At 44.8% G+C, this 20,375-nt stretch overlaps 1 protein-coding gene across 3 annotated transcripts in view; it reads left to right on the top strand.

Moving 5' to 3' along the window:
* The first annotated feature begins 4,666 nt into the window (after positions 1–4,666).
* The window catches only part of ABCA6 (ATP binding cassette subfamily A member 6), a 61,076-nt gene continuing 45,367 nt past the window's right edge, over positions 4,667–20,375 (top strand). The window contains exons 1-7 of one of the 3 annotated variants that reach the window (XM_065908634.1): positions 4,667–4,822; positions 5,267–5,350; positions 5,860–5,960; positions 8,120–8,234; positions 9,893–10,054; positions 12,975–13,081; positions 13,455–13,681. In XM_065908634.1, coding sequence (XP_065764706.1) covers positions 5,865–5,960; positions 8,120–8,234; positions 9,893–10,054; positions 12,975–13,081; positions 13,455–13,681 — 707 coding nt within the window. In that variant the 5' untranslated portion in view covers positions 4,667–4,822; positions 5,267–5,350; positions 5,860–5,864. Of the gene's footprint in view, positions 4,823–5,266; positions 5,351–5,859; positions 5,961–8,029; positions 8,235–9,892; positions 10,055–12,974; positions 13,082–13,454; positions 13,682–20,375 lie in introns of all 3 variants that reach the window. The other 2 variants (XM_065908632.1, XM_065908633.1) reach the window with 2 other exon arrangements.

Here is a 20,375-nt window from a genome sequence, read left to right as displayed (position 1 = left end):
AAAGGCAAAAAAGAGGAAGAAGTAGATGGATAGCTAAAGCGACTGCTGCAGCTAGAATTCCAGAAATCTCGTGGCTAGCACTCACATGCTGCCAAGCTGCTGAGCTCTCGTTTACTCGAAAGCTTCTTTAGAAAGTGAGTCATGACCACGTGTTTTGTTTTGCTTCACTCAGGTTTGTTTATAGCCAGGCCACGCAAAGTCCACCCTCTTTCTGAACACGCCGAGAACACTCTCTGCTATGGACCTGAAAGCTTAATCTAGGAGCCAGCGGACCAAACCACGCTGGTAAGAGAGAAGTGGTATCAACCGTCTCCACGTGGGGGTCCTCCGTGAGGAGACCCTTCCTCGTATAGATCTTCAGTGCCTGACCTTTCACTCTTTATCACAGTTGCCCCGCAACACCCCAGTTTTGGTTAAACCTGTATGAAGGCAATCAGCACTGGGAGAAGACGTACATGAACAAAATGAATAAAAGGACTCTATTTTTTGTACTTGTCTATTCATTCATTCATCTGGCCACGTTGCATCTCGTTGCAGCAGGCAGGCTCTTTCGCTGCCGCGCGTGACTTCTGTAGGTGAGGTGCCCGGGCTCGGCGGTTGCGGTGGGTAGGTTCTCCGCAGTGGCTCACGGGCTCCGGAGGGCACGAACTCTGTCGCTCTACGGCATGTGAGATCTCAGTTATCCACCAGGGATCGAACTGGCGTCCCCTGCCTTGCACGGCAGATTCTTAACCACTGGGCCACCAGGGAAGTCCCCAAAAAGTCTCACTTTAAGTGGATGAACATGGCTTCACGTGGAGCCATAGTTCTGCCTGCCAACTCCACTGCATCCCCGACATAGTCACTCTTTCACTGAATTGGATAACCAACTCAATGACGTAGTCAAATACATTGCTTCTCAGACTGTCATTCTTTTCTTAAACTCTCAGAAGACCTTGCATTCTTCTTGACTGTGAAATGAAAGCAATTAAAAGAGAATGTCTTCACGTACTTTCACAACCTCAGCATCCAACCAGATTTCACTGGGCTTCCCTGGTGGCTCAGATGGTAAAGAACCCACCTCCAATGCAGGGGACCTGGGTTCAGTCCTTGGGTTGGGAAGATCCCATGGAGGAGGGCATGGCAACCCACTCCAGTATTCTTGCCTGGAGAATTCTGTGGACAGAGGAGCCAGACAGGCTATGGTCCATAGGGCTGCAAGGAGTCAGACACGACTGAGTGACTAAACACAGCAGAGCACATAGACTTTCTTCCCATTAACGTGAATTTCATTCCCATTCGTGTGATGGAATAACATTCCTCTGTATAAGGCCAAGATCCACACCTGTGCTCCTGGTCCCACCACCATTGCCGCCACCGCCCACCTTGTTCAGTTCAGTCCATCAGTTCAGTCGCTCAGTCGTGTACAGATCTTTACGACCCCATGAATCACCGCACGCCAGGCTTCCCTGTCCATCACCAACTCTTGGAGTTTACTCAAACCCATGTCCATGGAGTCGGTGATGCCATCCAACCATCTCATCCTCTGTCATCCCCTTCTCCTCCTGCCCTCAATCCTTCCCAGCATCAGGGTCTTTTCCTTATTCAAGCACTTTCAAATGCCTGCCCACCCACAAGGGCTGCTTTTTAGGTGAAATGGAGATTTCCAGTGGAGGACAGTAACCTGAATAACTTTGGGTCCTCTCAACAACCTCAGAGGAAAACAATGGCATAATACACACGTGAAATCCTATTATTATCCATTCCCATGTCAAGTTCATTTGTGGTCCCAACTAGCAATTAAAACTCTACAAAATCATAGAAATTTCTAAGATTCCTAAACCTCTAAGAATTCTCTAAGATTCTGAATTGCTGGGATTCAGCAGGTCTGAAGAAATGTGTAGTGGACCAAAAGCTCTGCTTCCTCTTTCACAAAATTGTTTACAGTAAATGAATACTTTATTGTTGTTGTTCGGTTGCTAAGTCATGTCTGACTCATTGCTACCCCATGGACTGCAGCAGGCCAGACTTCCCTGTCCTTCACTATCTCCCTGAGCTTGCTCAAACTCATGTGCATTGAGTTGGTGATGCCATCCAACCATCTCATCCTCTGTCATCCCCTTCTCCTCCTACCCTCATTCTTTCCCAGCATCAGGGTCTTTTTAAATGAATCAGCTCTTCGCATCAGGTGGCCAAAGTATTGGAGCTTCAGCTTCAGCATCAGTCCTTCCAATGAATATTCAGGGTGGATTTCTTTTAGGATTGACTGGTTTGATCTCCTTGCGTTCCAAGGGACTCTCAAGAGTCTTCTCCAGCACCATAGTTCGAATGCATCAGTTCTTCAGCACTCAGTCTTTTTTATGGTCCAACCCTCACATCTGTACATGACTTGGAAAAACCATAGCTTTGACTATACACACCTTTGTTGGCAAAATGATGTCTCTGCTTCTTAATATGCTGTCTAGGTTTGTCACAGCTTCCCTTCCAAGGGGCAAGCATCTTTTAATCTCATGGGTCAGGAAGATCCCATGCAGGAGAGCATGGCAGCCCACTCCAGTATTCTTGCCCGGAGAATCCCACGGACAGAGGAGCCTGGTGGGCTGTAGACCGCAGGGTCACAAAGAGTTGGACATGACTGAAGCGACTTAGCGCAACACGGCACATGTTTTGAAAACTCACAGCAAAATAGTTGTTGAATTTTTGTTTGTTTTTAGTTCTGCGTAGGATACACTGATTTTCTAATCTAAGGACTCACAGCAATTCCACAAAATATCATACCTTCTCTTGTTTATTCCCTGTATTTCCCCTGTTATAAACTGCCTGTTGAGAACTGCACAGTCCTGTGAAGCTTCTAGATTCACGCAGAGGCACGAGGTCCAGCTCTGTAAGCTGTGGCGGACAGAGTCAAGGTCCCGGGGTATGGATGCACCTCTTTGGATTCGCGTTTCTGACGTAGCATTCACGGTGTTGACTTTACGTTCTCTTCTCATTTTTGGCCTGTAACAGTGTCCCTCCATTTCTTTCCGTTTCTTCCAATGATTCTTATTTTCCTCTGCCTTTTCTTCTTCCTTTTTAAAGTTTGGTTATACATCTGAACTTTCACGTTTTACTCTCTATTTCGATGTGTTTCTAGCTGGAAGTCGGGCCTTTCCTCATCACAGTAGGTCGTGTTGACGGTGACTACCTCGGGTTTTAGTAAGGAAAATAGCACCCCTGCCCCAAATAAAAATAAATCAGAATAAGGATGTCAAGAAAGAGGAATAGAAAGAACACTCAAGAAGCAGTGATAAGAAGTGAAACTAGTAAAACATATGTAACTAATTATTGATACTGTGGTTGTGAATCTTAATGTAAGTGTAAGAAGTGAAGTGAAAGTCGCTCAGTCGTGTCCGACTCTTTGCAACCCCATGGACTATACAGTCCCTGGAATTCTCCAGGCCGGGATACTGGGGTGGGTAACTGTTCCCCTCTCCAGGGACTCTTCCCAGCTCAGGGATCGAACCCAGGTCTCCCGCATTGCAGGTGGATTCTTTACCAGCTGAGCCACCAAGGAGTCCATAGGGTCTAAAAGACGCGTAAGAACAAAATTAATAAAAATCCAAAATATATTTCAAGCGATTTAAAGGAAACTTAGATTTTTTGTGGGTCATTGACCTTTCACTGATACAAAACATTTAACAGTGTTGACAAACTTCTACTCCATCCCCCTTCCCTGAGACATTTAGAACATCTGCATTTCTATGTTTTTGCCAGTTTTTACTGTAAAAGACTGTTTCACTGTTTACTATTTTCAAAACTAGAGCTAATTACCAAGGACAGAAATGTCTATACAAAATATCATGACTTTAAATGTTTGTTTTAAAATTATATCTCTTTTCTCCAGAACATGTCTCAGCTTCATGAATATTAACATCTGTGCCTTGGGAGCTATGTCAAATATTTGAGATTTCCCAATTCACAGACTTTGGTCTCAGTGGTTTACTTTGGCGGGTCAAGAAAAGTTTGTCACTCTTTACAAAGATAGACGATACAACGGGAATTGAATACATTTCAGTTTTTTCCCCTAGTCTTCACATACAAAAATTGACCTGAATCTTTTCCTAATTTTTTTTGCAGTCCTTAGCAATCCACTTACTTTTGTTTTGCTCAGATGCCTTATGAAATCCTGTATCCATGATGCAAGGAGCAGGAGGAAGGAATTCGTTCATAATTCCTCCCTAGTCCGACTTAGATGTTTCTCCAAGGCAGACTATGCATTGCTTAGCTTTTTTAGGGAAAAAGAAAAAACAAAAACAAAACAAGTCAGCTCCTATAGTGCAGCAATGTTCTGTCGTGTGTGTTAGTCAGATATGTCAACAGCAACCATGTTTAGGCGTTAGTAGTGAGAAGGAAAATAAACGGCTAAAGATTTCTCATACAAATTTAACCATTTTGTTTGGTTAGTCGCTCATTCCTTGCCTTTTATCCCATCTTGGTCTCATCACAGTAGCAGAGCTAATTTTGTTTTCCTTGTTTACTATCTCCCCTGATCCCCGGAGTTGAAAGGCCAAGTGAACAAACCAGGGGCTTGTTTAATTCCTAACCAACCACGGAACAGTCATTTCCCTGCAGAATAATTGGCTTGGGGAAGAAAAGACAGAAAACAAAACAAGCTCATCATGAGCAGCTTGGTCCGGCTCCGCCCCTTCTCAGAAGCCAGCCTGGGTGAGAGCTGCTGGGAGCGAGCCTTCACTGAAGGAATATAGGAAGAAGTGGCCGTAAAGACATTTCACTGTTGCCTCAGGCAAAAAGAGCTGTGCTTTGACCCTGTTTCCAGGGCACTTTTTCTCTCATTATCCTGACAGTAAGTAGAGCTCCGTTTTGTTGTGCTGTGACAAATATTCCGGTGGACGCTGCGAAAACCAATCTATTTTCCAGATGTTTCCAAATCCTTGGTGTGTTCTGTACTAAAGACCTAACGACAAAACGTTTGTTTTTTCCCAGCCAACTTTCGTTGTGTAGATAATATAATAGAACATAGGAAAACAGTAGAATTTGCTTCTGTACCAGCTAAGGGAGACTCATCTAGAGTATTTCGATATGAAAACTGAAAGACATTTTATTTGCAAACATTTGGGCAAAATTACTTTCCTGTGTGATTTCTTTCCTCTTTCTCTCTGCTTTTTTTTCTCTTTCTCTCTTTCTTTCTTTTTTCCATTTACTTTATAGTATTTTTTTTCCTCAGTTATTCAGGGACTTTTGGATTCTGAAAATTGAGGTAAATTGTTTTGTGCTTCCTGTTTATCAGAATCAAGTTTCAAGTCATTTGAGTCTGGATAATTATTCCATGGCCTAACCCTTTGGATAAAAGTTGCTCGGTTCAATCAGGAAGGTAAATATCAAAAGAAAGTGCTTCCTTGGGATTGCTTTTAATGGACATAATTAATTATTTAGATGAATTTAAGTTATCAGAATTTTTATGCTAGTTTAATTAGCTCTGGAATTGCTTTTCAAAAGTAAAGAACAAAAATTATGAGTCAGATGAGATACTATTCAATTATTCTATTCATATAATTGAATTTCTTTTATAAAATGTCAAAATGGGAAGTATCTTACAGGTTCACAATTTTATTCTATGTTTTCCAGTGTTTCAATATTATTGTAAAATTTTGTAAATGGTCCGCTCTACTTCCTTACCAGTACTCATCTCCCAAACAGCATATATTTGATGTAAAATTTTATAATCATGATTATTGAACTAATATTTTAAATCCCTTTTTTTGCAGTTCCTAAAGGTAGGAAATATTTTCCCTCAAAATGTGACCAAGGCTTTTTTCTTATTACACTTATTTTTCTAGCTTATCCTCCACCATGTCTACTTTCTCTTTATTTAATGAACAGGCTAAATGCATATGAAACAGAAAAGTGTATACCAGCAAACTCAAGCACTTCTGTGCAAGAATCTACTGAAGAAATGGAGGATGAAAAGAGAGAACTTGCTGGTATGTTTGACCGTTTTGATTCTTTTCACAGTTAGCAGTATTCTTTTATTTCATTGCCTCATGGTTCTCTTATATTTTAAGTAGCAGACTGCATTTATTTTATTTTGTTTTTTGAGGAGCTGTAAAGATGTATTTCATTTTATTGAATGAAAGATTGCTTAAATTCTATAGGGCTTTACAATTTTCAAAAGGTTCACACCCACAATTTCATGTAATCCTATTTGTTGTTGTTCAGTTATTAAGTTGTGTCTGACTCTTTGTGACCCCGTGGACTGTAGCCTGGCTTCCCTGCCCTTCACCCCTTCCTGGAGTTTGCTCAGATTCTTGTGCATTGAGTCGGTGATGCTATCTAACCATCTCATCCTCAGTTGCCCCTTCTCCTTCTGCCTTCAATCATTCCCAGCATCAGGGTCTTTTCCAATGAGTTGGCTCCTATAATAACCCCTTTTTTCCTCTCACCCCTGTATTGCTCCTACCCCCTTCCCTCTTCCCACTGGAAACCACCAGCTTGTTCTCTGTGTCTGTGAAAACTGCCTTTATTGACTTTGAATTTCTCTCTCGTTATTGGAATTGAGAGACTCACAATAGTCTCTGAAAAATAACCCAGACCTGCAAAGACAAGTTTTCCTCATTTTTTTTAAAAAAGGAAAGTAACTAAAATCTAATTATGTGGTAATTAAAGTATAAGCAATTATTGAGCTTCCTAGGTGCCTCAGTAATAAAGCATCTGCCTGCCGATGCAGGAGACACAGGTTCAATCCCTGGGTCGGGAAGATCCCCTGGAGAAGGAAGCGACAGCCCACTCCAGTGTTCTTGCCTGGGAAATCCCATGGACAGAGGAGCCTGGCGGGCTACAGGCCTTGGGGTCACAAAGCGTCAGACACGACTGAGCGACTGAGCACATAGCCACTATTAAAGCTGCTATCATGGGTAATAACTTTAGAGTCAAGAAATACTAAGCACAGCATCTGCAAAAACAGAGGAATTGTGCTTGGGGGCATTTATTTTCAAGGTCATAAATTTTATACACAGAGATTATTTCCAAAAGTTATGACCACGTGACCCTACTGATTGCAGGTGTGCGTTAAAGCCCCGCATCTCAGCAACTCAAGGCAGCAGAGGTTTGTTGGTCACTCTCTGCAGTCCAAGTAAGGCTGTCGGGGAAAAGGACGTGGGTTGGGTGGGTGGAGGGATCCTCCCCACACAGACACACAGGCACCAGGCTCCTTCATCGAGCGACTCCGCCACTGATCGCGCAAGACTCTGGAGGCGCTCCCTGGACCCTCAGGATGTGGAAGGACTGCGACAGGGAGAAGGGAGGCTTGCGCAGGGCTCCATTAACCAGGCCTGGAAACGGTGCGGATCTCTGCCCGCATTCCACTGGCCAGAACTCAAGCATTTGGTCCCACTTACTTTGCAGAGGCGGGGAAGGCCATCTAGCATCATGGCAAACAGGAAGAGATGATGCACACCGATGACCCACTAGGCAGTCTCTACCACTCCGCCCCTTCTCATGGGTAGGGCGGTGGCGGTAATGGTTTAGTCGGTAGCCCACCAGGCTCCTCTGTCCGTGAGATCTCCTAGGCAAGAGTACTGGAGTGGGTTGCCATTTCCTCCTCCAGGGGATCGTCCCAACCCGGGATCAAACCCGTATCTCCTTGTCCCAGCAGGCAGATTCTTTACCACTGAGCCACAGGGATGCCCGTGGATACGACAGCTGGCAGAATGTTGCTCTTTGCCATCTTGAACTCCTTCTGGGGTGCCCTGCGTCTTATAGACTCTGGGACCACCTGCCCGTGCATATAAGGACTGTTGGCCTGTTCGCCATCCTGGGGGACTCTGGAGTGACTTCCGCAGTAGTTTGTGATTTAATGCAGAAGTTTAGTTCCAGCGTTAGAGAGTGACCTGTATGGAGAGTGACCTGTTGGGTCCCATTGGTCTGAAGAGCCACAGCAGAGAGAACCCAACTACATGGTGAAATGGGAGTTTGTCTTCAATTGTTCTCTTATGTTGACTGAGCTCCTTAAGGGAATACAATCTAAATTTGTTCTCTCTCTTTTTTAACATAGGAATGGGGGTTCCCGATACTGTTAGCACTTTACATGTGCATATTTTCACATTTAAATAAAAATGTCCATTTTCCTGGAATGCCTCCCCAGAACCTGGGAAGGGTAGATAAATATAACAGGTCTTTTATGGATGTTGTGTACACACCAGTCTCCAACTTGACCCAGCAGATAATGAATAAGACAGCGTGTGCTCCCATTATGAAAGGTAGGTGTGCTAATGGCCAAAAACTATTACTGGTTTTATTCTTTAATTTTTTATTGAAATACAGTTGATTTACAGTGTTGTGACCACCTCTGCTGTACCGCACAATGACTCCGTTATACACATATAATCATTCCTTTTTTCTAGTCCTTTCCATTATGGTTTATCACAGGATTTAGAATATAGCAATAGAGTAGGACCTTGTTGTATATCCATGCTATGTATGAAAGTTTGTGTCTGTTAATCCCGAACTCCCAGTCTGTCTCTGCTCCACCCCCTTCCTCCTTAGTGGCCACAGGTCTGCTCGCTATGTCTGAGAGTCACTTTCTGCTTCACAGATAGGTTCACTTGTGTCCTTTTTTTGATTCCACATATAAGCGATATCATATGGTGTATGTCTTTCTCTTCCTGACTCACTTAATAGGATCATCTCTGCATTCACGTTGCTGCAAACGGCATTCGTTCTTTTTATGGCTGATCCGCATTCCATTGTATATATGTACCACATCTTCTTTATGTTTTTTATAAAATGTATGTGTTTTTTATTTGAAGTCACTGTTAACTATGACGCTGATTATCTAGATAGCAAGATAGCAGAACTTTGTCAGTTCTTTCCTTTTGTTTAGCCTTAACTATTAAACTTTGAAACCCTTCTGGCTTGATGAGGGTCTGCTTTGGGGAGGCCTCCATTTCTATTGGAATTTAAATAAAGGAATAGTTTTATAATTTCAGATTTGCAGAATACTGCCTAGGAGGAATATGTTATTGGTGAGTGTGGGTGTTTTTAACATGGAAATATAATGATTAATATTTATAATTTAGGAAAAACCATATAAATAAAAGAAATTAGATATGGTTATTATAACATTAATTTCAGAACTATGAAAATTAAGAGTGAATAATCTAAGGATATTCTGTCTGCATATGGTATAATTTGTGAACATCTTTAAAGTCCTTCATTCTAGATTTTTGCTGTTTGGCTACACCATGCAGCTTGCGGGATCTTAGTTCCCAGCCAGGGATCAAGCCCATGCCCTTGAGTGGAAGCACGGAGCCCTCACCACTGGACTGCCAGGGATGTCCCTCAGGGCTTTCGTCCTAAAGGAGGCCTCTGCGTAACTAATAGAACCAAAACGTGCCTCTCACTTGTGGGCGGGCTGGCTGCAGTCTGGTTCTCGACTCTTAAATTCTGGGTTTGCACAGACAACACTGCTTGCTGTTAAAGTCACTCTGTACTCTTGGTCCCTGTAGAAGGCAACGACCATGTGAAGTCCGTCTGCTTAGTAAAGCTAAAGTCTGGAGTCCTCTGACCACATAATAACTGCTTCAGTTACCTATATTTCTGTACCCCTATTCTCTAATACATACTTATTTCTTGGCATAATCGTTTTATACACCTAAAATTTGCCTTAATGCCTGCCATTATGAAGGAAAGAAGTTAATTCTCATGAGTATCTCCTGATTCTAGAATCCAAAATGACAACAAAAAATTCCTTTTTTGTTTTTGCCTTTGGGGATAAATTTAATTTAAAGGTAGAATGATTTTAGTTGATTCCAATGGAAAACAGGTGATGGGAAAGTTGAATATCACATTCTGTTTTGGTGAAACTCTAACAGTCCTGTATATCTTTTTTTTTTTTTTTTTACCATACAATTCACAGGAAGAAGAATCATTGGGGCAGCAGATGAGAAAGCCATGGATGAAATAATGCTAGACACTTTCTCATACAGCGTGGGAGTCATCTTTAATGATTCTTTCTCTTACAAGTTCAAATTTTATCACAGATATTACGTTCCAATTTTGAAGGAGGATTTTTTCACAGGTGACTTTCCATATAAAGTGTTACTGTTGCATTTTTCATGTTTTTAACACAAGCACTGGGCTGGGACGGGCGGCAGAGGCGCTCGCGCTAGCACCAGATTAAAGAGACCCCCTGCTGACCCTGTTCCGAGCTCCTCTCTTCCCCTGGAGGACGGCTCTCAACCCCCGTGAGTCATCCAGCAGACACTAGTGAATTCCCCAGGGCATGCTGGAAAGGATGCAGGGGCCATCGAGACGCAGGGCCCAGCCTCAGGTGCGCGTCCAAGGTTAGCAGGACAGGCCGCCGGCGAGCAGTTAGTGACCAGCGCAAGGAGAGGTGCTGGGGCGCTTGGACCGGGGCTCCCGAGACGCCCTGTCATGAGAGAAGCGCTGCCTGGAGACTGAACCGCGGCCGGGGGGCGTGTGTGGGGAGCCGGGGTCCTCGCCTTCCAGAGAGGGAAGGGGGCTGTGGGCGGGGCGCTGGGGCGGGAAGGAGCACGCGGTGCTCGGCGCGGCGGAGGCGCAGGCCTGTGTAAGGGCAGAGCGCGCAGACGGGGCGCGCCGGGAGGAGGAGGCTGGCGCTGCCGAGGGCTGAGGCGGCCCTGCCGAGGGCTGAGGCTGGCGCTGCCGAGGGCTGAGGCGGCCCTGCCGAGGGCTGAGGCTGGCGCTGCTGAGAGCTGAGGCTGGCGCTGCTGGGGGCTGAGGCTGGCGCTGCCCGAGGGCTGAGGCTGGCGCTGCCCGAGGGCTGAGGCTGGCGCTGCTGGGGGCTGAGGCTGGCGCTGCCCGAGGGCTGAGGCGGCGCTGCCCGAGGGCTGAGGCTGACGCTGCCCGAGGGCTGAGGCGGCCCTGCCCGAGGGCTGAGGCTGGCGCTGCCCGAGGGCTGAGGCTGGCGCTGCCCGAGGGCTGAGGCGGCGCTGCTGAGGGCTGAGGCTGGCGCTGCCCGAGGGCTGAGGCGGCCCTGCTGAGGGCTGAGGCGGCGCTGCCCGAGGGCTGAGGCTGACGCTGCTGAGGGCTGAGGCGGCCCTGCTGAGGGCTGAGGCGGCGCTGCCCGAGGGCTGAGGCTGACGCTGCTGAGGGCTGAGGCGGCCCTGCTGAGGGCTGAGGCTGGCGCTGCTGAGGGCTGAGGCGGCCCTGCCCGAGGGCTGAGGCTGGCGCTGCCCGAGGGCTGAGGCGGCCCTGCTGAGGGCTGAGGCGGCGCTGCCCGAGGGCTGAGGCTGACGCTGCTGAGGGCTGAGGCGGCCCTGCTGAGGGCTGAGGCTGGCACTGCTGAGGGCTGAGGCTGGCGCTGCTGAGGGCTGAGGCTGGCGCTGCCCGAGGACTGAGGCTGGCGCTGCTGAGGGTTGAGGCGGCCCTGCTGAGGGCTGAGGCTGGCGCTGCTGAGGGCTGAGGCGGCCCTGCTGAGGGCTGAGGCTGGCACTGCTGAGGGCTGAGGCTGGCGCTGCCCGAGGGCTGAGGCGGCCCTGCTGAGGGCTGAGGCGGCGCTGCCTGAGGGCTGAGGCTGGCGCTGCCCGAGGGCTGAGGCGGCCCTGCTGAGGGCTGAGGCTGGCGCTGCCCGAGGGCTGAGGCTGGCGCTGCTGAGGGCTGAGGCGGCCCTGCTGAGGGCTGAGGCGGCGCTGCCTGAGGGCTGAGGCTGGCGCTGCTGAGGGCTGAGGCGGTGCAGAGGCATCAGGCGCTTCATGGGGCAGGCGCCCTTAGATTTCCCGGCCTGAGGGAGACCTCCAGATTTAGCTAGAATGGGCGAAATTTACGAGTTACGATTCAAAATGAGACTTCATTTCTCAGCGCTTGCTTTGCTTCTCCTCACTTTTATTTCCTGGCGCTCAGTGTTACAGAAGAGAGAGCAAAGTGTAGGGTTTGACACGATGGGCCTGCCAGGTTCAGCCTCTGGTGAGTGACTGTTGCAAGCAGTGAATAAACAGAGGAATTCTGAAGCAGAAGGTGTCTTACTGCTTCAGAACACCATGATTTAAGCTCCACGCGTTGCCCAGACCGCAGTGCAGATGTGCTAGTTCTGGGGGCCAGGAAAGGCCCGTGTGACGAGTTCACCTTTGTGGAGAGACCAGAAGGAAAGGAGCGAGTGGCCGTGGCCCTCCTGCAGGGAGAGCGTTTGGGCACAAAGCCAGTGCTGGTGCTGCAGCGCCTTTGGCGTCTCGAGCCAGAGCGAGGTGCCCAGGATGGGCCAGGCAGAGTGTTCGCTTCCGACCTCCTTTAGTTTTCTGAGACATCCTGTGCTTGCCATGGTCTCCATGAGTGAAGTCGCCTTCTTCAGAACTTTCATCTCCTCCTCTTTCCTGTGGTTAGCAGTCCTGCCTGTTGAACACTGGGGTACACGTGACTCTTTCAGATCTGATTTCCTTGGTATGGATGCCCAGCAGTAGGATTGCTGGGTCGTATGTCAGTTCTATTTCCAGTTTTTTAAGGAGTCTCCACACTGTTCTCCATAGTGGCTGCACTAGTTTGCATTCCCACTCAGGATGGGGACACATGTACACCCATGGCTGATTCATGTGGATACATGGCAAAAAACCACTACATTACTGTAAAGTAATCAGCCTCCAATTAAAATAAATTAATTAATTAAAAAAAGAAAAACCAAAAAAAGTCCTGCCTGGTGAAGGCTCCTCTAGTGCATTTTCTCTTGGATTCTTGTATCTTATTTTCCAACTGCCTTACTCCCATACTGTTGGTTCTGCTTTTTCCTTTTACTTATTTATTTTTTTTGAGCTAATAGCTTATTGCTCCCCCTCCTTCTCATTTTACTCAGTTGTGCCTAACTCTTGCGACCCCATGGACTGTAGCCCACCAGGCTCCTCCGTCCATGGGATTCTTCAGGCAAGAACACTGGAGTGGGTTGCCATTTCCTTAGCTCATTGCTAGAGTACAGATACTAGTGACTTTTCCTTCCATAATATTGGTTCTTCTTTCTTTGTGTGTGATTATAGCTTACTGCCAGGGTACAAATATTGATGACTTTTCCTGTGCACTGGAGAAATACTGGAAAGGAGGATTCGTGCCTTTACAAGCTGCCATTAATGCTGCTATTATACAAGTAAGAAAAGTCCTAATAATTGAAGTGAGCTAATTCCAGAGGCATCAAGGTTTGATAAATGATGGTGTCTACTCAGGTCTTCATGTGTTTATATAATGAACTGTGTATCCAAATGGTAAAATTGACATTTAGGTGAAGGAGTACATTTTGTTTTTAACTTTAAATTTTCAAGTAGTTTTAGAAAGTTTCAAAAACAGTTTACAGGGAGGCACCCACCTATTCATCTAGTTTCTCCTAAAAGTAACATGTTGCATAACCACAGAACAGTATGTTCACAAAACAGGAAATGTACCGGGGCACAAGTTCCATAGCTTATTCAGATCTCAGCAGTGTCTATACTTTAATGATTTTGTTCATTTGAATTCCTCTTTAGACGACAACAAATCACTCTGTGATGGAGGAGTTGATGTCAGTTACTGCTGTAAATATGAAGACGCTACCCTTTATCTTTAAGGAGAACCTTCAAAATGAGATGTTCATTTTTTACTGCTTGCTTTACTTCTCCCCATTTATATATTTCCTATCACTCAATGTGACAAGAGAGAGAAAAAAGTACAAGGATTTGATGAACTTGATGGGTCTGCAGGATTCAGCCTTCTGGTGAGTGACTAATTCAAGTAGCGCAAGTGAATAAACAGAGAAATTCCGAAGCAGTGGAAAAGTATTACTGTTTTAGAACACTGCAACTTAAACTTGATGCCTTGCCTACTGTGTTGTTGTTGTGACTTTTTTATTTAGTTCTTATTAAATTTTGCTATGCACGATAGTGATTATAGTTTTCTGGGCCCTTTTTCTGTGCCATCATATTTTAAGCCAACATTATGCTAGAGGTAGCGTTAAGATCACAGAGAATAAAAAAGAATTACCCAGTGGCAGAAGGAAGACGTGTACCAGAGCAGGTAGTCTAATCTTTAAAAAACTTTCGTTGGAGTGTAGTTGATTTATAGTGCTGTGTTAGTTTCTGCAGAGCCGCACAGTGCATCAAATTACACATGAACACAGATCCACTCTTTTTTAGATTCTTTTCCAACATAGGCCATTACAGTCTTGGGTAGAGTTTCCTGTGCTGTACAGAAGGTCCTTATCAGCAGCCTATTTTATATATAGTGCGTATATGTCAACCCGTCTCCCAACTTCTCTCTTCCCCCCCATCTGCCTTCCCCTCTGGTGACCATAAGTTTGTTTTCTACGTCTGTGAGTCTTTCTGTTTTGTAAACAAGTTCATTTGTACCATTTGTTTTTAGATCCCACATATAATCGATATCATATGATCTTTGTCTTTCCCTCTCTGACTTACTTCACTCAGTGTGATGATCTCTAGGCCCATCATGTTGCCACAAATGGCATGATTTCCTTCTTTTTATATAACTGAGTCTGTTTCATGGTGTATACGGGCCACACGTCCTTCATCCGTTCCTCTGCTGATGGGCATCTAGGTTGCTTCCATTTCCTGGATACTGTGAACCCAGGGGTGTGTGGATCATTGTCCGTTGTCTCTGGAGATGCGCCCAGGAGTGGCGTTGCAGAACCGTATGGGAGTTCCGTTTTTAGCTTTTTAAAAGGAATCTCCACACTGCCCTCCGTGCTGGCTGCACCACCTGACGTGCCTGTGGAAAGGGTAGGAGGGGGCCCTTTTCTCCACACCCTCTCCAACCTTTATTGTGTGTGGACGCTTTGAGGATGGCTCTTCTGACCAGTGGGAGGTGCTGCCTCGTTCTGGTTTTGATTTGCCTTCCTCCAATAACGAGTGACGCTGAGCATTTTTTCCAGTGCCCTCCTGCCTGGCCCACCCAGGGTTATCACTGAGTTTCTCCCCACTTCCTCCTGTTGAAGAAAGTGTAGGCCTATAATGGCTAGTTTCTGTTCAGAGATTGAGTACCAAGGATCTATTTTTTTGAGCAACTAAATGCCATATATTGGAGTTGAGATTGCCTGTAAGGGTGCCCAGTCCAGAGGCTGGCAGGTAGGAAGCACTTGGTAAGAGCACTTGCTTCTTACATTGATATATCATATCCTACCCCATTTCACAAATGATTTAATGTGATTTTAAAATTTATATTTCAACATGTTTATCATATATGTATGTATGTCTCTATGTGTGTATATATTATAATAGCAAATAATAATTGAGGAGTAGAAACAAAGGTTTAGCAAAATAATGAGTAGGTAAGATTAACAGATAAATATGCAAATCATACAATCTGCATATTAAAAAGCAGAGACATCACTTTGCTGACAAAGGTCCATATAGTCAAAGCTATGGATTCTTCGGTATTCATGTACAGTTGTGAGAGTTGGACCATAAAGAAGGTTGAGCACCTAAGAATTGATACTTTTGAACCGGTGCTGGAGAAGACTCTTGAAAGTCCCTTGGACAGCAAGGAGATCCAACCAGTCCATCCTAAAGGAAATCAGTCCTGAATATTCATTGGAAGGACTGGTGCTGAAGCTGAAGCTCCAATACTTTGGCCACCTGATGCGAAGAGCTGGCTCATTTGAAAAGACCCTGATGCTGGAAAAGATTGAGGGCAGGAGGAGAGGGGATGACAGAGGACGAGATGGTTGGATGGCATCACTGAATCAATAGACATTAGTTTGAACAGCCTCTGGGAGATGGTGAAGGACATGGAAGCCTGGTGTGCTACATGAGGTCATGAAGAGCTAGACACGACTTAACAAGTGAATATAATCTCTAAACCTCTAAGAGGCCAAGGCTCTTAGAGAATTCTGTGATAACATCAGTTACAAAATTCATACTGTCTAGGAAAAGAAAAATATATATCTGTTTGCTTTACCCTAAATGAAATTCAGCACTTTTCAGTGTTGAGTCCTGGGAGATATTTCTCTGTATACTCCCCATAGCAACAAAATGCTGTTTATGGGTATAGTACTTAACTGGAATGGACGAAGGACTACTTATTGGACAGCTCTTTACAAGACACTTATTAGCTGAAATAAAATTAAGGTCTAGGAAATTTAAAGTTTCCTATGAAGTATATTTTTTTAACAGTAAGAGTTTTAATTCTAATATAACTGAATTATGAAATAGTAAGAGGGGAGAGTGGGTCTTGAAATTTAAAAAGGAAAGTAACGGTTGTTCAGAGACACCTTGGGAAATACAAAGTAGTAAACGGTGTTTGTCAGGAGGAAAGAGAGAGAGGAACTCTGTGCAAATAATGGTGTCCCTGCAGCCGCTTTAGGACAGGGAGGCACAAGCCAACTCTAGATTAAAAGCAGGAAGGTACTGGTTATTTAGAACTGGATTCATTCCCAGGGTAAATTAGTATGCATATAACCTAAAATTTTGCAAAATGGATATATGTTCCTAAAACTAACAAGGAAAAGAAAAATCTGAAATGTTCTTAAGAACAGAATGTCTAGTGGTAATAAGTTTTACAACACTCCCACTTTTTTTTTCTTTTACAAAGGCAATAAATGTGAAATGCAGTCAATATTTATTCTAGTGATCTCTGAAATTACTTTGTTTTATCATGAAGTTTTTCATAGATATATTAACATCCCCCCCAACTCCACCCACAACTCCTTGCTATAGATTCCTTTTCGAGAAAGGTTTAACTTCCTTCATTCATAGTCCCCACACCCTATGGCTTTTCAGTTCCTACCTAGAGCAGTTCCCTTCTACACTCAGGAAGTGAATTCTGTAGAATGAGGCGTGCCTCTCCAAAAATGCTGATTGTCTAACACCATCCGAATCCTTGTAATGACATAAAAGTTTAAAAACAAGTCAAATATGCAGTAATTAAGTATGCTCTGATACACAGACAACCTGATGAACTATGGACAGAGGTTCGTGACATTGTACAGGAGACAGGAATCAAGACCATCCCCAAGAAAAAGAAATGCAAAAAAGCAAGGTGGCTGTCTGAGAAGGCCTTACAAATAGCTGTGAAAAAAGAGAAGCGAAAAGTAAGGGAGAAAAGGAAAGATATACCCATTTGAATGCAGAGTTCCAAAGAATAGCAAGGAGAGATAAGAAAGGCTTCCTCAATGATCAGTGCAAAGAAATAGAGGAAAACAATAGAATGGGAAAGACTAGAGATCTCTTCAAGAAAATCAGAGATACCAAGGGAACAATTCACGCAAGTTCAGTTCAGTTCAGTCGCTCAGTTGTGTCCAACTCTTTGCTTCTGTTGTGGCTCAACTGGTAAAGAATCCGCCTGCAATGTGGAAGACCTGGGTTCGATCCCTGGGGTGGGAAGATGTCCTGGAGAAGGGAAAGGCTGCCCACTCCAGTATTCTGGCCTGGAGAATTCCATGGACTGTATAGAACACGGGGTTGCAAAGAGTCGAATACCAATGAGCGACTTTCACTTTCAGGAGTTTCTCAGGACATAAGACAGTTGGTCATTTCATGCAAAGATGGGCTCAATAAAGGACAGAAATGTTATGGACCTCACAGAAGCAGAAGGTATTAAGAAGTGGTGGCAAAAATACACAGAAGAACTGTACAAAAAGATCTTCATGACCCAGATAATCACAATGGTGATCACTCACCTAGAGCCAAACATCCTGGAATGTGACATCAAGTGGGCCTTAGAAAGCATCACTATGAACAAAGTGGAGCTGATGGAATTCCAGTCGAGCTATTTCAAATCCTGAAAGATGATGCTGTGAAAGTGCTACAATCAGTATGTCAGCAAATTTGGAAAACTCAGCAGTGGCCACAGGACTGGAAAATGTCAGTTTTCATTCCAATCCCAAAGAAAGGCAATGCCAAAGAATGCTCGAACTACAGCACAATTGCATTCATCTCACATGCTTGTAAAGTAATGCTCAAAATTCTCCAAGCCAGGCTTCAGCAATACATGAACTGTGAACTTCCAGATGCTCAAGCTGGTTTTAGAAAAGGCAGAGGAACCAGAGATCAAATTGCCAATATCTGCTGGATCATCAAAAAAGCAAGACAGTTCCAGAAAAACATCTATTTCTGCTTTATTGACTATGCCAAAGCCTTTGACTGTGTGGATCACAATAAACTGTGGAAAATTCTGAAAGAGATGGGAATCCCAGACCACTGACCTGCCTCTTGAGAAACCAGTATGCAGGTCAGGAAGCAACAGTTAGAACTGGACGTGGAATAACAGACTGGTTCCAAATAGGAAAAGGAGTACATCAAGGCTGTATATAGTCACCCTGCTTATTTAACTTATATGCAGAGGACATCATGAGAAATGCTGGGCTGGAGGAAGCACAAGCTGGAATCAAGATTGCTGGGAGAAATATCAATAACCTCAGATATGCAGATGACACCACCCTTATGGCAGAAAGTGAAGAAGAACTAAAGAGTCTCTTGATGAAAGTGAAGGAGGAGTGAAAAAGTTGGCTTAAAACTCAACATTCAGAAAACTAAGATCATGGCATATGGTCCTATCACTTCATGGCAATTAGATGGGGAAACAGTAGAAACAGTGGCTGACTTTATTTTTTTAGGCTCCAAAATCACTGCAGATGGTGGTTGCAGCCATGAAATTAAAAGACGCTTACTCCTTGGAAGGAAAGTTATGACCAACCTAGACAGCATATTAAAAAGCAGAGACATTACTTTGTCAAAAAAAGTCCCATCTAGTCAAGGCTATGGTTTTTCCAATAGTCATGTATGGATGTGAGAGTTGGACTATAAAGAAAGCTGAGCACCGAAGAATTGATGCTTTTGAACTGTGGTATTGGAGAAGACTCTTGAGAGTCCCTTGGACTGCAAGGAGATCCAATCAGTTCATCCTAAAGGAGATCGATCAGTCCTGGGTGTTCATTGGAAAGACTGATGCTGAAGTTGAAACTCCAATACTTTGGCCACCTAATGCAAACAGCTCACTCATTGGAAAAGACTCTGATGCTGGGAAAAATTGAGGGCAGGAGGAGAAGGGGACAACAGAGGATGAGATGGCTGGATGGCATCACCGACTCAATGACATGAGTTTGAGTAAACTTCGGGAGTTGGTGATGGGCAGGGAGGACTGGTGTGCTGCGGTCCATGAGGTCACAAAGAGTCGGACACGACTGAGCGACTGAACTGAAGTGAACTGAAACATGCTCTACTGGGACATATTCATGCAAATTCCTGATTTTAATAATTTCACTGTTTTCTCCAGCTGTTTCTTATTAGGCAATTTTATGTACAAGGAAGAGCTCTGAACTGACTGAAAGCCTACAGCTGCTCTCTCAGTTCTGTTACTGATTTACTGTGGCGACCTTGAGTAGGACCCTTTACCAGGAAGAAGAACTGCCATTTACTCATCTGTAAAATGAGAAACTTGGGGTAAAACACTCTCCAGGTTTCCTAAATCTAAGACTGACTGCTATTTCTAATACCCACTTCATAAAAATGTGACCACCAGCACATCTAAAGCAAAGCAGTGTGAACACGTAAGGGTGTAACCATAATCTATGTTCAGTCATGTCCAGCTCTTTGTGACCCCATGGACTATAACCCACCAGGCTCCTCTGTCCTTGGGATTCTCCAGGCAAGAATACTGGAGTGGGTTGCCGTTCCCTTCTCCAGGAGATCTTCCAGACCCATGGATCAAACCCATGTCTCCTGCATTGCCGGGGGATTTTTTACCATTGAACCTCCTGGGAAGCCCACCATAACCTGAATCAGTTTTCAGAAAGAAACGCTGAACAGGAGCAGCAAGCATGCACTGGGCTCAGTGCAGTTATGAGATTCCAACTTCCTACGGGAGGGAAGGTGGGGCTGCTGCTGGCTGCGGTCCTCAGGAGTGACCACATCATCGGTTGGCCTCCAGTACAACCACAGTCATTGATGGACCAGCAGCTGTTGTTTCCTTCCAATTTTATAATGAGGACACTTTGGTAATATGTAATAAAGCTGAAAACACCAAATGCTTATCTCCTGGAATTCAGCAATCTCACCTTAAAGAAAAATTGTGTGCACTTCGTTCCAAAAAGGCAAGTGCAAGAATATTCTTAGCAACATTGCCTTAGAAAGAAGGTCTGGAAACAACCTATATGGCCATGGACAGGAGAACACTGAGTTGCATTCACACAATGAAATATTATACACCAGTGTATAATGTTTACATGTTGGGAACAAAGGCAAGTTTCAAAAGAACACATGCAAGGTGACACTACTGATGCTTGTTCATATTAGTTATACAACGTGAATACCGAGTCAGTATGCAGTGTGACGCCAGCACAGCCATGGTGATGTTTTAGTTCATTGCTGTTCAGTCGCTAAGTTGTGTCTGACTCTTTTCTATCCTATGGACCACAGCACGCCAGGCTTCTCTGTCCTTCACTCTCTCCAGGGATTTGC

The sequence above is a fragment of the Muntiacus reevesi genome, chromosome 18, assembly GCF_963930625.1.
Source record: "Muntiacus reevesi chromosome 18, mMunRee1.1, whole genome shotgun sequence".
In the NCBI taxonomy this organism is placed as follows: Eukaryota; Metazoa; Chordata; class Mammalia; order Artiodactyla; family Cervidae; genus Muntiacus; species Muntiacus reevesi.
This window is presented reverse-complemented; position numbering and strand designations above follow the sequence as displayed.